Here is a 17,713-nt window from a genome sequence, read left to right as displayed (position 1 = left end):
TTTTTGCGGTACGCGGGCCTCTCACTGTTGTGGCCTCTCCCGTTGTGGAGCACAGGCTCCGGACCCGCAGGCTCAGCGGCCATGGCTCACGGGCCCAGCCGCTCCGCGGCATGTGGGATCCTCCCGGACCGGGGCACGAACCCGCGTCCCCTGCATCGGCAGGCGGACGCTCAACCACTGCGCCAGCAGGGAAGCCCTGTCATGTTGATTTTTAGGATCATTTCAAAAGAACATGACAGATGAGAGTTAACAGACACATACTGACCATACTAATGAATCCGATACCAAGCCCTGGTCAGGTGAAGAACTCCAAAGCAGCTATGTAGGAATTTGCATGAAGCATTATCCTAATAAGTGTGTAACTATAAGGAAATATGTTTATTCACACATTTTTACTCACGGCTCTATTTTAATGTAATTCTTTTATCTCATTTAATTTTCATAAGGAACATTTCATTTTCATAAGGCCTCTTTTGTACCTATTTGAACTTCAAACAAAGCAAAACCTAATGACTGTATATAATACAGCTACTTTAGCTTTCAGTCACTTCTGTGTTATGGTCCATGTGGAAGCTGGCAAAAGGCAGTGCACATTCGCAGATGTCACAGTTTACTCTCAACACTGACTTCAGTAATATCGAAGGGTCAGTGTTAGATACTTTACTTTAGCTCCAATAAATGCCTAACAAGAAGACCGGGAAGGGCTTCCCTGGTGGTGCAGTGGTTAAGAGTCTGCCTGCCAATGCAGGAGACACGGGTTCGAGTCCTGGTCCGGTAAGATCCCACATGCCGCAGAGCAGCTAAGCCCATGCGCCACAACTACTGAGCCTGCGCCGTAGAGCCCATGCTCTGCAACAAGAGAAGCCACGGCAATGAGCGCAACGAGGAGTAGCGCACCGCAACGAGGAGTAGCGCACCGCAACGAAGAGTAGCCCCCGCTCTCCGCAACTAGAGAAAGCCTGTGCAAACACCCAACGCAGCCATACATGCATACATACACACATACATACATATATAAAAAATCCGGGAAAAGTCAGCATGGCTGGGGCTGTTTTTACTTTTATGCAGATGCTGTGTAGTTTGTTTTGAGGGGATGCACTTTGCAGTCAGACATTTCTGTAGTGAACCCCAGATTTGTCACATGTCAACAATATGCCCCTGAGCAAAAACCTCTCTCAGCCACAGGTTCCTCATCTATAAAATGGGGACAAGAATACTTCTAGAGTTGTGCAGAAACGTTAAGATAATGAACAGAAAGTGTCGCCCAGCTCAGAGGCACTCACTACAATATCCTGAGCAAAAACCTCTCTCAGCCACAGGTTCCTCATCTATAAAATGGGGACAAGAATACTTCTAGAGTTGTGCAGAAACGTTAAGATAATGAACAGAAAGTGTCGCCCAGCTCAGAGGCACTCACTACAACATCCTGAGCAGCCTCGGACATAGTCTGGCAGCCCCGAGAGAGCAGAAGCACACAGCTTGCTGCTAAGGCCTTTGGTCATTTGTAAGACAAAAACAAAGCACTTTAAAAAGAACCCCCCAAACATTCCAGAAGGCCCTTCCAAGCTTCTCTGAGTGGCCACCTTCATCAGGCCCACTGTCGGTATTAATAAAAACAAAAAAACAAACTTAGTTGGGAAATTGGTCTTTATCACCCTAATTTTTAAAAATGTCATTATTTCACTTATTGAGAATCATTAAAATAAACTTGTAACAAAGAGGTTACTGATACATGCTGGGTATTTAACTGCTCAAAATTAAGACAGAATCCCTATAATTTCAGGAAGCTAACATCCCTTCAGGAGACCAGGACTCTGGTGAAGAGCCCTGTTCCAGACACAGCTCTGGCTGACAGAAGGGGCAGAGTTCTGTGGCTCGTGACTCTGTGGGGACTGTGGTCACCGTACTCAGCAGAGGATCCATCAGCATGGACTAGTTTCCACACAGAAAGAGTGTAACTAAGGCAACAGGCTAATTGTAACCTCTGAAAGGAGGATGAAAGCTATAGTTATCATTGCATAAATTCCACCTGCAACCTAGAAAAAAAATAATTTGCCGCCCTCTACCCCTAATCTCTAGATATAACTGTGTCCAAATCTACATTTTCATTCCAGAAAGGACAGCTACAAGTAGTCAAAGCAAAAGAGACTGGTGTCCTAAACTCTCTGCAATGTATACTATAAACAAGACTTAAAGATATAATATACAAATTTAATAGAAGACAGTATGGTATTGTGCAAAGAATCCTGGATTAAGAATCCCAGGTCTGTCTGAGATCTGGTAACACCATTTACCTGCTCTGTGACCTTGGGCAATTAACTTCCATTCTGGGCTTCGATGTCTACATGTATTAAAAACAATGTCCTGAATTTTATTTCTAGGGTTCCTTTGAAATCTAAGATTTCATGACTTTAGATTATACATTACTGACATAAGTGTTATTCTTCCAGACTGCAGTTTTCAACTGATGGAGGCAGGACAACTCTGATGGGCCGTCCGGAGCTCCCTGTGCAGTCAGCTCAGACTGTGGGACCCACATCGCAGCTTGACTCCTCCCTCTGCCAATTCTTCTGTCTCCCTTTTCACAGGTGTTGATCTAAAGGATGCTCCCTAATAAACATCCTGAACACTAACCTTGGAGTGGAGTCTGCTTCTGGGAGAACCCAGCCAGCAATACTAGAATTTAATCTCAGGGAAGACACCTTGCAGAGTGCTCCAGGGGTTTTAAAACTTTACACTCATAACTGGTTCTTTCAAAATATCCGAAATCACTTCTAGCTCCTTAATTTCTAAGCAAACAAACATTTACTTTTGAATAACTGTTGTGGTAGACTGTGTATCTTTTTTTTTTTCTTTTTTGCGTACGCGGGCCCCTCACTGCTGTGGCCTCTCCCGTTGCAGAGCACAGGCTCCGGATGCGCAGGCTCAGCGGCCATGGCTCACGGGCCCAGCCGCTCTGCGGCATGTGGGATCTTCCCGGACCGGGGCACGAACCCGTGTCCCCTGCATCGGCAGGCGGACTCTCAACCACTGAGCCACCAGGGAAGCCCTAGACTGTGTATCTTATACACAGTCTGCCAATGGCCATTCCCACTCCGGGTCTCCTGGCCACATCACATGCAAATGCCTGCTTTCCCAGCCTCCCCTTATAGCTGGGGGATCACTATGAGATGAAGTTCTGGCCCATGGGGCACAGCAGAGCCTGCTGCAGGGGATCCAGGAAAAGCTTTGGCCTTCCTGATAAAGAGCAATTCAAGCAGTAGTGCAACATTCCTCTTCCCTTCTTCCCGTCTTGAGTTGGGTGTGATGGTGAGCACTGTAGCAGCCTTCTACAGGCCACAAGAAAAAGCCAAGAATATTGCTGCAATGTTATCCCTGACATCACTGTATCACTGAATCCATGCCAGAAGCCACTTACATCCAGACTTAAGAAAAGAATAAATCACTATTTGTTCATGCTACTATAAATAGGTTTATGTTACCTAATTAAACATACCATCATTTTTCAATGAACATATACAATTGGGAGGCTTTTTAATTTTCAAAATATTTTGGCTTCACAATGACTGTGGGGTGCCACTGGCATTTACTGTCTGGACTCAGAGATGCCATATATCCTGCAGGACCTGGGGCACCCAAAATGGCAACAGCATGCACCATGGAAAACCCTGCAACAGAATATTCAGGCCACTTCCAATAGTCATATTAACTGAGCTACTGCTCTCTCTCTCGCTCTCTCTCTCACACACACACACACACACTTTTTTTTTAACTATAGTTTGATACTGTGAAGGGAGACCCAGGATTTATAAAACATGGTCTTTGCCCTCCAGGATCTAACTAATAGTGGAGAAAAAGACTGGTAGATAAATAACTACAAAGCAGCACAGAATTACAGGGGTCAGAGACAATTGTAATTAAGACAGAGAGAGCTAATTTCTGGCTGGGATCCATGGAAGTGATGTCAATTCTGGGCTCTCAAGAACAGGCAGGATTTGTTAGGCAGATGGAACTGTATGATCTTAAATGTAAAGTGGGAAAGTACAGGATACATTCAGGGAATAGCTGGTCGAAGATGAAAAGTAGACCAGGGTTTGTATGTGATGCAGTATATGGAGGAAAGACAGCCAAAGTCACAACTTGGTTTGAACATCTCCACTGAGGGGGTGGAATGAAGCAGCAGAGTGAGCCAAGCAGACAGAAGAAGTAGAGAAAAAGCTAAGAGAAGAAACTAAACAGTAGTGCATCTAAAGCCAATGGATAAGAGGATTTTAAAAGATCATCTGCTTAGCAATAGTAAATGCTACAGAGAAGTTAAGAGACGAGAATGTCCTGGCTTTGCATCCAGGGGCTGTTTCTATATAGTGTCAGATCAAGGCAGGAGCAAGGTTGAAGAACCAGAGGCACAAGTGCCAGCCATTCACTCGCCATCATACAGCACAGGAGAAAAGTAGGATGGTATGTGGAAAATAAAATAGGAACAAAAGTCTGTCCCGACATGAAGAAGAAAACCAGTGCTTGTAAGCGGAAGAAAAAGAACCAGAGGAAGAGATATTGAAGATGCTGCTGCTGGTTCCAGAACCATAGAGCAAAAAAGCATGAGTTGGGAGGTTAGCCAGGTATGAGGAAAGGAAGAGAGGTTTACTGGAGATGCTTTGATTGCTTTTAAGTACCTCTATTTGAGTACAACATATAGCAGGTGGGGAGAGGGAGTGGCTCCAGAGGAAAGCAAAGACAAATAGTTTTATTATATATGTCACTGAAAAATCATTGAGCCAGAGAATTTCATTAATTAAATCTCACCTTTTACCTCAGTGTTTCATTCGGTAGTTTTAAAAGCCTACTTAACCGTTCCATTTCTACCACAGTGGCTGGCAAAGCTTAAGGACATATGGAGGGAAGAGTGATTACATAGTAACAACAAGGACCCAGGGACTGGAGGCAATTCTAATTTAATTACTGGAGAGATTAAAACATGTTTATTTTACTTATATTGCTTTTCCTATCTGGCAATTCTTGGAATATAAGAACAATTTGATCCATATGCATATTCCACAAGAATTCACTCTCTTAGATATAAAGTATTTTATACAATATACCCAATGACACCCAATTTTATTCCTATATTCAACTGGATAACTTACCACCGGATCATACTCCCAAAGTTGGTTGCCTTTTAGGTGGTGGCATTTGAGCATTGTGACTGGGCCATTAAGTTTGGAGACATCCAAGCAAAGGTCATCTGTTCTAATTTCTTTGTTGGCAGTGTAAGAGAAAACCTGAAAAACAAAAATGCACACATAGAAGCGTTAACAGCAAAATAAATTAGCATTTTATATGCCCAAGAATCTGGCAGGGAAAAAGACAAGTATTTCAAGATACATGCTTTTTGAACTTTATTAGTGTAATGGAGAATAAATGACTCAGAAAAGACACCACTATTTTTGCAGAGAAGAAAAAAAAAATGATCTTAAGTTCTCTGTATATACTGAGTGTACTGTCAAGGGTTGTCATCTGTTTGACTAAAAAGGGCAGAATAAATCTCATGTACAACAATGTAAACACAGTTCTCAGAAAGGGCCTTTTACAAATGTTTCATTTAAAAAATAATCATTAGATTGAAGGCTCTATTCTCCTAAAGGTCTTTATTATTTTCTCTTTAAAGGTAGGAAAATATTTCCTGAATGATGTCATGAAATAAAAAAGGAAGGAATCCAAAAATTACCCCTTTAAAGCTTTACTAAAATACTCACCTGATTACCTCCCATACCGTGACAGTTAAAAATTCCAACTTTTTCATTCTCTTTTCTAGCCATGTTATCTAGACACTGATTTGTTTCCACATTTCGTATCTAGGGGGACAATGAATAATGAAAAATATCATGAGTTAGAGATGTTAACTAGACAGACACATACATATCTAACACACATTAAAATCGATCTAAACTTCCCACTAAATCTCTTAATTCCTGAGGTAAGGGCTATGAGTTGGGAGGGAAAAAAAAATAACTGTCTGGCTATCTAAGATTCTGTGATCTAGAAAGGTCTTACTATTTATATAAGTAATTTTTGTGTTTCATGGAGAAATCCTTTAAGTTCTTCTTTCTTTCATCCCAAACTGTTCTGCTATGATTTGTATTTAACTCAGTAAGCTCTAGTTTGCCTAATAATTTAAAGCAACTTAACAACTCCCTGTGGACACTGTCACCAAGATAAGGGGGCATTACTATTGATAACTACTTTGTTGACTTCTTAGGAGGCTCAAGGTGGGTATTTTCTAAGCAAAGAACCTGGAACTTGGCTTAACTGGAAAGCCTAAGCATGGTGTGTAGTGTAAACACCATTCTTCCATTAGGTATTTGTCAGTTACATAAAAAAGTTGAATCAGTCATCAGAATTAGGAAGAATATTTTAAGCACTGATATATTTTTTTCCTCTGAACCACTACAGCTTAAAAGCATATAGCAAATTAATAGACATTTGTAAAGTCCTAAATCTGTTGTCATGGGTGGTACTGTCAGCAGGTAAGCCGGAAGGGAGAAGTGGGACAAACTATATCTGTCATGTCATGTAGATAGAAAAGGAGTAATTGTGTGTGATAGATAAACTGAGGGGAAAGTTAAAACCACAAATAACCCATTTATTTTTATAAACATGTACAGTCTACATATTATTCCACTATTTTAATAAGGCACTAACAAGTCCAGATGCATTTTTTTCTTATAAAGATACAACAGCGTAAGTATGAATAACTGTATTATTCCCAGGGGATCAGAATAAGAACTGGGACTCTGGCAAAAGAGAGGCCTGGGTTTAAGTCCAAATGATCCAAACCCTCTGAGGACAATTTCCTAAGAGAGACTAGTCAGCTCTATGTTGAGGTTGGGTAAGACAGTGCATCCACATACCTACTTCGGAGTCTAGTACGTAGTGGACTCAGAAATAGTAATCGTCTGTGCTGCCACCTTATCGTTAGTCAACTCCATCTGGCTATTCCATCAAAACCTCAAACTCAGTTCATGCAAAAACAGGATTTCCCAACTCCTTAATGCTAATACTTCTTCGCCCGAACATTTTAACATACCCCTGCCACTCCACCCCTGACCCTGAGGATTGCTGTCTAAGACAAACCTCCATCATCATTCCTCCATATATTCCCCTCTTCCCCTGATACCCCTAGTTTTATTAATAGTCCCACAAGTTGTCAAATTATTCAAGCTGGAAATCCCAAGGCCTTTTTTTCCTGGGTGTAACATATCACATCAGTATCCAGGAATTCTTTTACCACGTAATACACATCATCTTTTTATCCATTATTTTAAAGCAGAAACCTATTACCTCATAAATAGATTTTATAAAAGGTTTTATAGTTAGATACAATTTTACATAAAACACACCTTTCTGCACCTCAATGGATAACCAATTAATACCTGATCATCATGACTATCTTACTTGACAAAAAATTTAGTTCGAATTTTGACAAGGTGAGGCTTTATCTCATATATTCATATAAAACAATTATTTCCTTATACTTTTGAAGAAGTTACAAACTCCCCAGTCCTTTGTTTTCCTCAATTTTTTTCTTTCAAATATAGATGTAGAGGTTTCTGAAGAAAGGTGATAAATGTCACAGAAATGATTAGGGAAGAACCAACATTATTGTCAGCTTCTCCCTCTCACATGGAATTTTTTTTTGGTTAAATAATTATCTTTTATCAAACTTAATATAATAAAAATTTAAAAAATAAAATTCTCAGGCTTTCCTGGTGGCACAGTGGTTGAGAGTCCGCCTGCCGATGCAGGGGACGCCGGTTTGTGCCCCGGTCCGGGAGGATCCCACATGCCACGGAGCGGCTGGGCCCGTGAGCCATGGCCGCTGAGCCTGCGCGTCAGGAGCCTGTGCTCCGCAACGGGAGAGGCCACAACAGTGAGAGGCCCGCATACCTCAAAAAAATAAAAAATAAAATTCTCCCCAAATGTAATTGGACTTCCTATCACTCAGTAACTATCTTATAATAAATCAACTTTGGCTATTCTGTTTCCATAACTGATGTTGCTAAAATTTACAGCAAGTAAATTACTTACTCTGTACTAGGCATTGTTCTATAAGTTTTACCTGTAACAGCTTATACCACCCTTACACCATTCCTATGAACAATTCTGGATTGTTTTCTGACATAAGAGATCTGAGCCTCCAACCCTTGAGGATACTACTAGATGTTAAAAGTAGAGTTCTCCAAGGATTAGAAACCATTGCTTCCCAACAACTGTTTTGGTGACAATGAACCTTGATCAGCAAGACGTGGCCCAGCTGAGATGGGTGGTCAGAGAGTGGGTGGGCCTCTGCTGGGGCCTGATGGCACTTCTCCAAAGTGCAGGGGAGGGATGGAGAGAAGCCCCGCACACTTGGTGGGGAAGGAACTTCTGTAGAAGGGGAGCTGTGATGTTTGGTCCCTGGGCAGAGAGGATTCTGTCTGGCTCAACGCATAAAGTGGCATCTTTGAGCTGCTCTCCAGGCTGGTTTTTCCACATGTTAGACTGCTAGAGAAGACAATTTTCAGGGAATATCCTCCTCCTTTGTAGTAATACATGTGGGCTACCTCACTTACAGAGTGTGTGAGATGATTTCTGAAGGACATGAAAAACCAGGATGACTAGGGGTGAGTTTTGGGAACAATTCTGTTCTTTATGATGTCAGGAGGCAGTAGATCATTTAATAGGTTTGTTTGGTGGGAGTTAACTTTGAAGAGTCTTTGGGGAAGGGAAAAATTAGGAACATTAAAAAAAAAAAGTTGAATCATGTTCAAAATGGTAATTGTATACAGCTTTAAGGCTATGTAATCAATTACCGGCTTTCTAGTGAACTATGGAAGGTAGGAATGGTGGTGATAATACTTGTTTCAATGTTCATATTGGAATGGAAATAGGTACCAGACTTGGTCACTCAAAATCTGACACTTAAAAAAAGTCATAACAGTATCCGAACGATGCAGTCAGGGAAAAACAGCCGCACTTTCAAGGTGTCTGGAGGCAGATGGGTTGGCATGAGAGCTCAGGGTGGGGGGACACGCAGAGCCGGGCCTCACGCCCGGCTCCACCTGCCATGCGACCTTGGCAGGTCAGTACTCTAAGACAGTGATTCCCAAAACCATGATTTGAACAACTGAATAAACTTTTTTTCAGTATCTGCCACTGAAAATATGATTTTGTGATCAAGTATGTTTGGGAAATACCAGATTAACAAATTTGAATAGGTTTTCTTTACTGAAGGACTTCTCAAAGCCTTTTAACATAGACTCTTGGTAGGGATGGGGACTGATAGTACAGAAGGATATAATGCTGCTTTTTATAAAGCAGCATTTCCCAAACATTTTTGGCCATAAAATCCACCCCTCCTCCCCTATCCCTTGCCTTTCTAACAGGCACCTTGAGAGATATCAGACACCAGCATTCTTTAGAACATAGTAAGTGGGAAATGTTGCTGTACAAACCTCATTTTCTCATCTGTAAAACAGGGATAACACTCTCACATTTGCTGAGATCCCTCAGCGAGGTAACACATACAGAGACCCAGCAGAAACCGACACCTAGTAGGTCCACGATAGCTGTTGGTTCTCCTTAACTCAGGTGTACAACAGCTGTCACTAAAATATTATTTTCAACCTTATGAGTTGATGATTGTGAATGCACTCATTCCTGGGAAACCAGGCAAGAAATCAGAGCCTAAGTTTCTTGGTTTCTGCTATAGTCTCCTCCAGAATCCTGGCACCTTCATTAGGGTAGACAATGTAAGCAGTTAAAGCATTCTTGGAATCTACTATTACGGAATCTAGATTTACTTTTTCACTCTCTGCCATGAGGGTAATACTGGTTAGATACGAGAAAGGGTATGAGTTTTAGTCGTTAAGAGCACAAGCTCTCAAGCCAGACTGCCTGTGTTCAAATCCTTCCATTTTGTGGTTGTGACCTGAGCCATGTTGCTTAAACCATTTATTTGTGCTTTAATTTACTTACCCGTGAAGTGGGGGAAAATAGCACCTATCTCAGAGTGCTGGGAAATGAGTTAATATTTGTAAAGCATCAGACTGGTGCTTGACATAAAGTTCATGCTCGGTAAATTTTAGGGTGGAAAACTAAATGGTCAGTCCATAAGCCTGGCTAAACTGTAAGAGTCTGGATTATTTGCTTTCTGTGTCTGCTGTTTAGACAATTCACCTCTTGGATTAACAACAACTAGATATCACAATGAAACACATTTATTCAGTTCCAGGTCCCTACAGGAGCTATGAGAGCCAGACTTTGTGGAGCCAGACGTGCTAAATGTACACATTCCGATTTCCCTTTCTGCTCTAAAATCCTATGACTACAGGTTTCCCTGGGCCCTTGTAACATGACAAGAGGTACCTGATAGGCTAAATTCCAGTCCTAGCAAAGGAAGGCTCACAGAGGTGGAGCTATCACAAGCATAAGCTCCCTAGCTGCACTTTGGCTGGTGCTCGAGAACAACCCCAGTCCCAAAATCAGACCTTCGACCTGATAGTGTGGCCTAGTATTAAGGACATAAATGCTTAAGACCAGCTGCTCAGTTATTAAGGTAATAACAAGCAGGCCACAGAGGGTAAAATCTGTTCCTTATATAGAAAGCCAGATGGCAAGAGGCAGGTAAAAGGCAAGCTTGCCTAGGCAATCATCTACTGTGTGTTAGACAAGTGGCTCTTTGAAATATGCCTATATTCAGACCTAGCTAACAATGCCTAGGTGTTGTCCAAAATTGGGTCAGTTCTTAAAAAAAAAAAAAAAGCTCCCCATTCTTTATTCTTAAGGCAAGCAACTGCTATCAATCTTCCCATGGCATCACCCACGCTGGGCCTTTCTTGACTGGAATGAGGCTCCAGCAAAGGGAATGGATACTCACTAATGAGACAAGGAACTCCGCATACCCTCGCTTGTTTGAGGTGACTTCCTTAAACCACAACAAAGTTCAGAGGCAGGGAGCTCAGGTCAACCGTGAAGTAGCCTTAGGAACTGCCAAGGACAAACAAGGAGTCTGTGCTCGCTCTGGCACTGGAGACACTGCAACCAGGCCGATCGGTTTCTAACTCACCACCGCGCAGCTCCCCGCCGTGATCTAGCTGCTCTACCGCATCCTACTTTTCCACGTTACATCTCCTCCTCTTTCCCCCATCACCAACACCCCCTCTTTACTCTCAGCCAACGATCTTGTGTTCAGCTGAAGAAACAAAGCTCACCAGAGAAGTCCCTCACACCCCCACCTCAAACTACCAGCCTCCAGCTCTCAACCCACAATTCGCCTGACTTGGCCCCGGCCACCCCTTCCTTCCAGCTGCGTGGATGAACTGCCCGCCCTCCAGCCTCTAGCTCCACTGTGCACCACAGCCCATTCCCCCACCCACTAAACGTGACGCCTGGACTCCTGCAAGCAGTGGCTCTTTTCTATCTTCACATTTTCTCTTTTGTGTCCTTGGCATCAGCACAGTTTCATCTTAGCAAAAATAAACAGAAAAACCCTTCTTTAACCCCATTTACCCCTCCAGCTACCACTCACTTCTCTGTTCAGCTTTACAGCAAAATTTCTTATCCACACTCATGATCTCCACTTCCTCTTCTCCTGATCTCCTGTGAAGCCATCAGAGATTCTGTCCCTACCAATCACCACCGGAACCCACTTGACACAGTGAGATGGAGCCTCCTGACAATGTCTCCCTCACCAATCCAATGGCCGGTTCTCAGGACTTGTCTCCCTCCTTTCTCTGCAGTGTTCCACACAATGGATCACTTCCCTCTTTCTTGAAGCAAGTCCTTCACTTACTGGGGCATCACTTTCTTGGTTCTTTTCCTATTTCAGAAATAGTAACTGTTTTTTTTTTTGCCATGCCATGTGGTTTGTGGGACCTTAGTTCCCCGACCAGGGATGGAACCCGTGCCCCCTGCAGTGGAAGCACAGAGTCCTAACCACTGGATTGCCAGGGAATTCCCTCTCTTCCTATTTCAATGCTCTCTCCTCAATCTTTTTGGCTGATTCCTTCTCACCTTCACAATTTCTAAATTGTGGAGTTTTTTATGGCTTGGTCCTCAGTCCTCTTGTCCATCTACAAAACATTCACTCCCTCCCCAAGGTGCTCTCATGACGTTTTGTGGTTTTAAAAACCACCTATATACTGCCACCCCCTAACTTTAGATCTCCATCCCAAACTTTTGTCCAAGCTGCAGGTTTTTTAATGCAAATATCTATCTATCCACTATCTTTACCTGGATCAGATGTTAACACGTCCCAGACTGCACTGCTGAGCGCCTTCTGCACCTGCTCTATAGGCCTTCCCATCTCAGTAAGGCCAACTTCACTGCCCCAGAGTCTCAGTCAAAATCTTAATATAATCCTTGGCTATTCTTTTCCTTTCACCAATACACCAGTTCTACTCTTGTTCCCACAGAGTTCTTTTTGACATAGCAGACAATCTGATCCTTTTCAGTGAAAGTCTGCTCATCTCTCCCTGCAACTTCCCACCTCAGAACAAAGCCCAAAGTCCTTACTATGGCCTACAAGCTCTATGTGATTTGACCCTCACTATGTCTTGACCTTATCTTCTGCTCTCCCCCTGTCCACTATACCCAGACAACTGGCCTCTCAGCTGCTTCTGGAATGTGCCAAAGTACATTCCTGTCTTAGGGTCTTTGCAGTTGTTTTCCTTGTGCCTGGAACCCTCTTTCCCCAGAAATTCATCTGACTTGCTCCTTCACTTCCTTCAGATCTCTGCTCAAAAATCACCGTATAAGAGAGGATTTTTTCAACTACTCCACATAAAAGAGCACCACCACTCCTGCCCACAAGTCATTCTATCCCCTTTGTCCTTACCACCACCTGACACCGTGAATATTTAAAAAAAAAAAAAAAAAATCTGTCTTCCTCCAGAGACTGTAAGATCCACAAGAGCAGAGACTTTATTTTATTCACTGTATTCCCAGTACTTAAAATAGTATCTATCAAATAGTACGTATGCAAATATTTGTTGAATGAATGAAAGGAAGGAAGATGTGACAACCTCCTGCAGATCGGGGAGGGGGGGGGTCGACTTTTCCTGAGTGTCAGGAAGATTCAGTCCTGGGGTGCGACCTGGATGTGGCCCTGTCCACACAAATCATCATTCCCTGTTGTGACTTACAAAGAAAATTTTGCCCTGCTATCAATTCCTGTCACAGAAGTGTTGAGTTTTTCTTTTTTTCTATTTGGATTCACATGCTTTCAAAAAGTCAATTTTATAATTTAAAGGTTTATAAAGATTTGCAATGAACTGCAGACAGACCCAGTAAAAACAAAATTTCTTTACTATAAGCAATGCACTTTCATACAGTATTTCCTAAGCTGTTAAAAAATGTTGGCCATAAGTAGCTAAATTGAGTTATAAACCACTTCTGGGTTGTAATCAGAAAACTGAAAATCACTGCCTTGACCTAATAAAAAGAGGGAGCTTGGGGAATTAGAAGATTATTAAGAAAGGAGAACCAGAATCTTTATGGCCCCCTGGCTTGGGGTATTGCACTGTAGTAAAGAAGAGGAAAAGCACTTTCTCAGTAGTAACACATAGTAGCCCAACACTTCTGCTCCAACAAGTAGAGGGAAAAAGAGCTAAATTGCAGAAATCCTATTTTTGAGTCTATTAGAGAGCAATGGAAGCAATTAGGGTGAGGTGAACTATAATCCCAGAAAGGGAAGAGCCCTCCCTGGGTGAGCTGACCAATCACCAGATGTCTTCCTCTGTAAGGATATTTGCTGATGGTGCAGGCTGAGGATAGGCTGATAGGGTGTGGCCCAAAAGGGCTTTTTCCTCAAGGAAAGAGCACAGTGATGCTGGTTATGTGAAGGCTAGCATGACAAAATAAAAATCAGAGGAGCCCCCAATACAAGGCCATTCTCCTCATGGGACATTTGCTGTGCTGTCAGTGGGTGGGAAGCTGTGGCTAGAAAGGCAGAATGAAATCCTCCACATCTCAAGAGGGAAAACTGTCATTATATGCAGATGCCATGATACTATATATATAGAAAACCCTAAAGACTCCACATAAAAACTACTAGAACTGATGGAACGAATTCAGCAAGGTAGCAGGATAGAAGATTAACATAACAGAAGTCGGGTGCATTTCCTTACACTAACAATGAAATATCAGAAAGGGAAAGTAAAAAAAACCACTCCCTTTCAAAACTGCATTAAAAAAAAGACCTAGGAATAAACCTGACCAAGGAGGTGAAAGACTTATATGCTGAGAACTATAAAACGTTAATAAAGGAAACTGAAGATGATTCAAAGAAATGGAAAGATATTTTATGCTCTTGGATTGAAATAATTAATATTGTTAAAGTGGCCGTACTACCAATCTATAGATTTATGCAATTCCTATCAAATTACCCATGACATTTTTCACAGAAGGAGAACAAATAATCCTAAAATTTATATGGAACCATAAAAGACCCAGAATTGCTGACACAATCCTGAGGAAAAAGAATACAGCAGGAGGCATAACTCTCCCAGACTTCAGACAATTCTACAAAGCTACAGTAATCAAAACAGTGTGGTACTGGCACAAAAACAGACATATGGATCAACGGAACAGAATAGTGAGCCCAGAAATAAACCCACACACCTACGGTTAATTAATCTTTGACAAAGGAGCCTAGAATACACAATGGAGAAGAGACAGTCTCTTCAGCAAGTGGTACTGGGAAACTTGGACAGACAGCTGCATGTAAATCAATGAAATTAGAACACACCGTCATACCATACACAAAAATAAACTCAAAATGGCTTAAAGACTTAAATATAAGACATGATACCATAAAACTCTTAGAAGAGAATATAGGCAAAACATTCTCTGACATAAATCATACCAATGTTTTAAGTCAGTCACTCAAGGCAACAGAAATAAAAACAAAAATAAACAAATGGGACCTAATCAAACCTATGGGCTTTTGCACAGCAAAGGAAACCTAAACAAAATGAAAAGACAGTCTATGGACTGGGAGAAAATATTTGCAAATGATGTGACTGACAAGGACTTCCAAACTGTACAAACAGCTTATACAACTCAATAACAACAACAACAACAGCAAAAAAAAAACCCAATCAAAAAATAAGCAGAAGACCTAAATAAATATTTCTCCAAATAATACATACAGATGGCCAACAGGCACATGAAAAGATGATCAACAAAGCTAATTATTAGAGAAATGCAAATCAAAACTACAATGAGGTATCACCTAACACTGGTCAGAATGGCCATCATTAAAAAGTCTACAAATAACAAATGCTGGAGAGGGTGTAGAGAAAAGGGAACCTTCCTACACTGTTGGTGGGAATGTAAATTGCTGCAGCCACTATGGAAAACAGTACGGAGGTTCCTCAAAAAACTAAAAACAGAGTTGCCACATGATCCTGCAATCCCACAACTGGTCATATATCCAGAGAAAACTATAATTTGAAAAGATACATGCACCCCAGTGTCCACTGCAGCACTATTTACAATAGCCAAGACATGGAAGCAACCTAAATGTCCATCGACAGATGAATGGATAAAGAAGATATGGTACATATATACAATGGAATACTACTCAGCCATAAAAAATGAAATAATGCCATTTGCAGCAACATGGATGGACCTAGAGATTATCATACTAAGCAAAGTAAGTCAGAAAGAGAAAGACAAATACCATATGATATCACTTATATGTGGAATCCAAATTATGACACAAATGAATTTATCTACAGAACAGAAACAATCTCACGGATATAGAGAATAGACTTGTGGTTGCCAATGGGGGTGTGTGTGGAGGAGGGATGGATAAGGAGTATGGGATTAGTAGATGCAAACTATTATATATAGGATGGATAAACAACAAGGTCCTACTGTATAGCACAGGGAACTATACTCAATATCCTGTGATAAACCATAATGGAAAAGAATATGAAAAAAAATGTGTGTGTGTGTGTGTGTGTGTGTGTGTATATATATATATAAATGAATCACTTTGCTGTATAGTAGAAATTAACACAACACTGTAAATCAACTATACTCAATAAAAAAAAAAAAAATCTTCCACATCTCCTGGTGCTTAGGAGACAAATTCCTGCTAGACAGAAGACCTGAAAAAATAACAGCTGGTCCCCCGCAATGAACAAGGTGGGAGGCTAGAGTATACTAATCTCAAAACCTCAGAAAGGCAAAACTTTCAGGGTTGAGGAGACAGAGACCCCTCCAAAAAGCATACATGAGCCAGAAGTGAACTAAGTCTTCCCTAAAACTGCAACCCAGCCCCACCTAGCTCAATCTTTGTTATGGATTGAATTGTGTCCCCCCTCCAAATTCACATGTTGGAGTCCTAACCCCCAGTACCTCAGAATGTGACATTATTTGGAGATAGGTTCTTTACAGAGGTAATCAATTTAAAACGAGGTCATTAGGGTAGGCCTTAATCCAATATGACTGGTGTCCTTATAAAGAGGGCAAATTTGGAGACAGACACGTACACAGGAGAATGCCATGTGAAGATGAGGGCAGAGATCAGGGTGACGCTTCTACATGCCAAGGAACACCGAAGATTTTCGGCAAACCACTAGAAGCTAGAAAGAGGCAGAGAACAGATTTCTTCTTCATAGACCTCAGAAGGAACCAAAACTGCCCACACTTTGATCTTGGATTTCTAGTCTTTAGAACTGTGAGACAATACGTTTCTGTGTTTAAGCAAGCCAGAAGTGGTATTTTATTATGGCAGCCCTATGAAACTACTAAAACCCCTGACTTGATCAGACCCCTGGACTAAAGAGAAGGACCCATTTAGATTTCCTACACACAGAGCACAGCTTTGGCTGGGAACCAGAAAGAACGGCTATCGACATTCTAGGAAAACAGTGGGACAGGGCACAAGAAATACTTCCCTGTGACCATCCTGGTAGTTATACCAGAAGGTAAGAAGGCAAGACTCTCTCACACCAGACCCTATACCATGGGCACCCACAAAGATTAAAAAGGCCAAACTCCAAAGCACAACTAATTGTGTTGGCTAATTATAAGCACTAATAAGTAAATTATTTCAGTTTCAAGAAGATCTGCTGCTGAATTCTAAGAGCAATGACTAAAGGCATCATCAGAGATAAGTATGCTAACCAACAGTCTTTCCAACCTCCATGCCCACACTGAGATTTTGGACTCCCAAGGGAAAATAAATGGGTGTTAAAAATATAACTTCTTATAAATGGTCTTTCAAGTTTCCTTGTCAGTTCTTTACAATTTATCTTTACTTTCCTCACACTTTAATTTGGGCTATTTAATGCTAGGACATTAGCTTTAGGAATATATGGTTTCAACTAAATGGGCCAGTTTGTTAAAATAAGAAGTCTATCAAAGACACTAATATACTGTAACAAAAGTCCAACTGTGAAAGGTGAGAGGTAGAGCATTCTTATTTTAACAAAATATAACATGATAAAAAAATTAATAAGTAGACTGCTTCAACTAACAAGAACTTTCTCACATTTGAGGTAACTTTAATACGAAGGCACTCCCTTGTTAGAAGTTTAACCTCTATTCTTTTTTATAAATCAGTGAGAACATAATAACCACACAGAATATATATATATATATATATATATATACATACATACATATATATATATATATATATATATATATATATATATATATA

At 41.2% G+C, this 17,713-nt stretch overlaps 1 protein-coding gene across 1 annotated transcript in view; it reads right to left on the bottom strand.

Moving 5' to 3' along the window:
* Nucleotides 1–17,713, bottom strand: part of GALNT1 (polypeptide N-acetylgalactosaminyltransferase 1) — a 69,445-nt gene that overhangs the window by 1,445 nt on the left and 50,287 nt on the right. The window contains exons 9-10 of the mRNA XM_007455203.1: nucleotides 5,754–5,852; nucleotides 5,145–5,279 (exon numbers count right to left, since the gene is read on the bottom strand). Of these exons, the coding sequence (XP_007455265.1) occupies nucleotides 5,145–5,279; nucleotides 5,754–5,852 (234 nt within the window). The remainder of the gene's footprint in view (nucleotides 1–5,144; nucleotides 5,280–5,753; nucleotides 5,853–17,713) is intronic.

Source organism: Lipotes vexillifer, unplaced genomic scaffold (genome assembly GCF_000442215.2).
Source record: "Lipotes vexillifer unplaced genomic scaffold, Lipotes_vexillifer_v1.1 scaffold90, whole genome shotgun sequence".
Taxonomy (NCBI): domain Eukaryota; kingdom Metazoa; phylum Chordata; class Mammalia; order Artiodactyla; family Lipotidae; genus Lipotes; species Lipotes vexillifer.
This window is presented reverse-complemented; position numbering and strand designations above follow the sequence as displayed.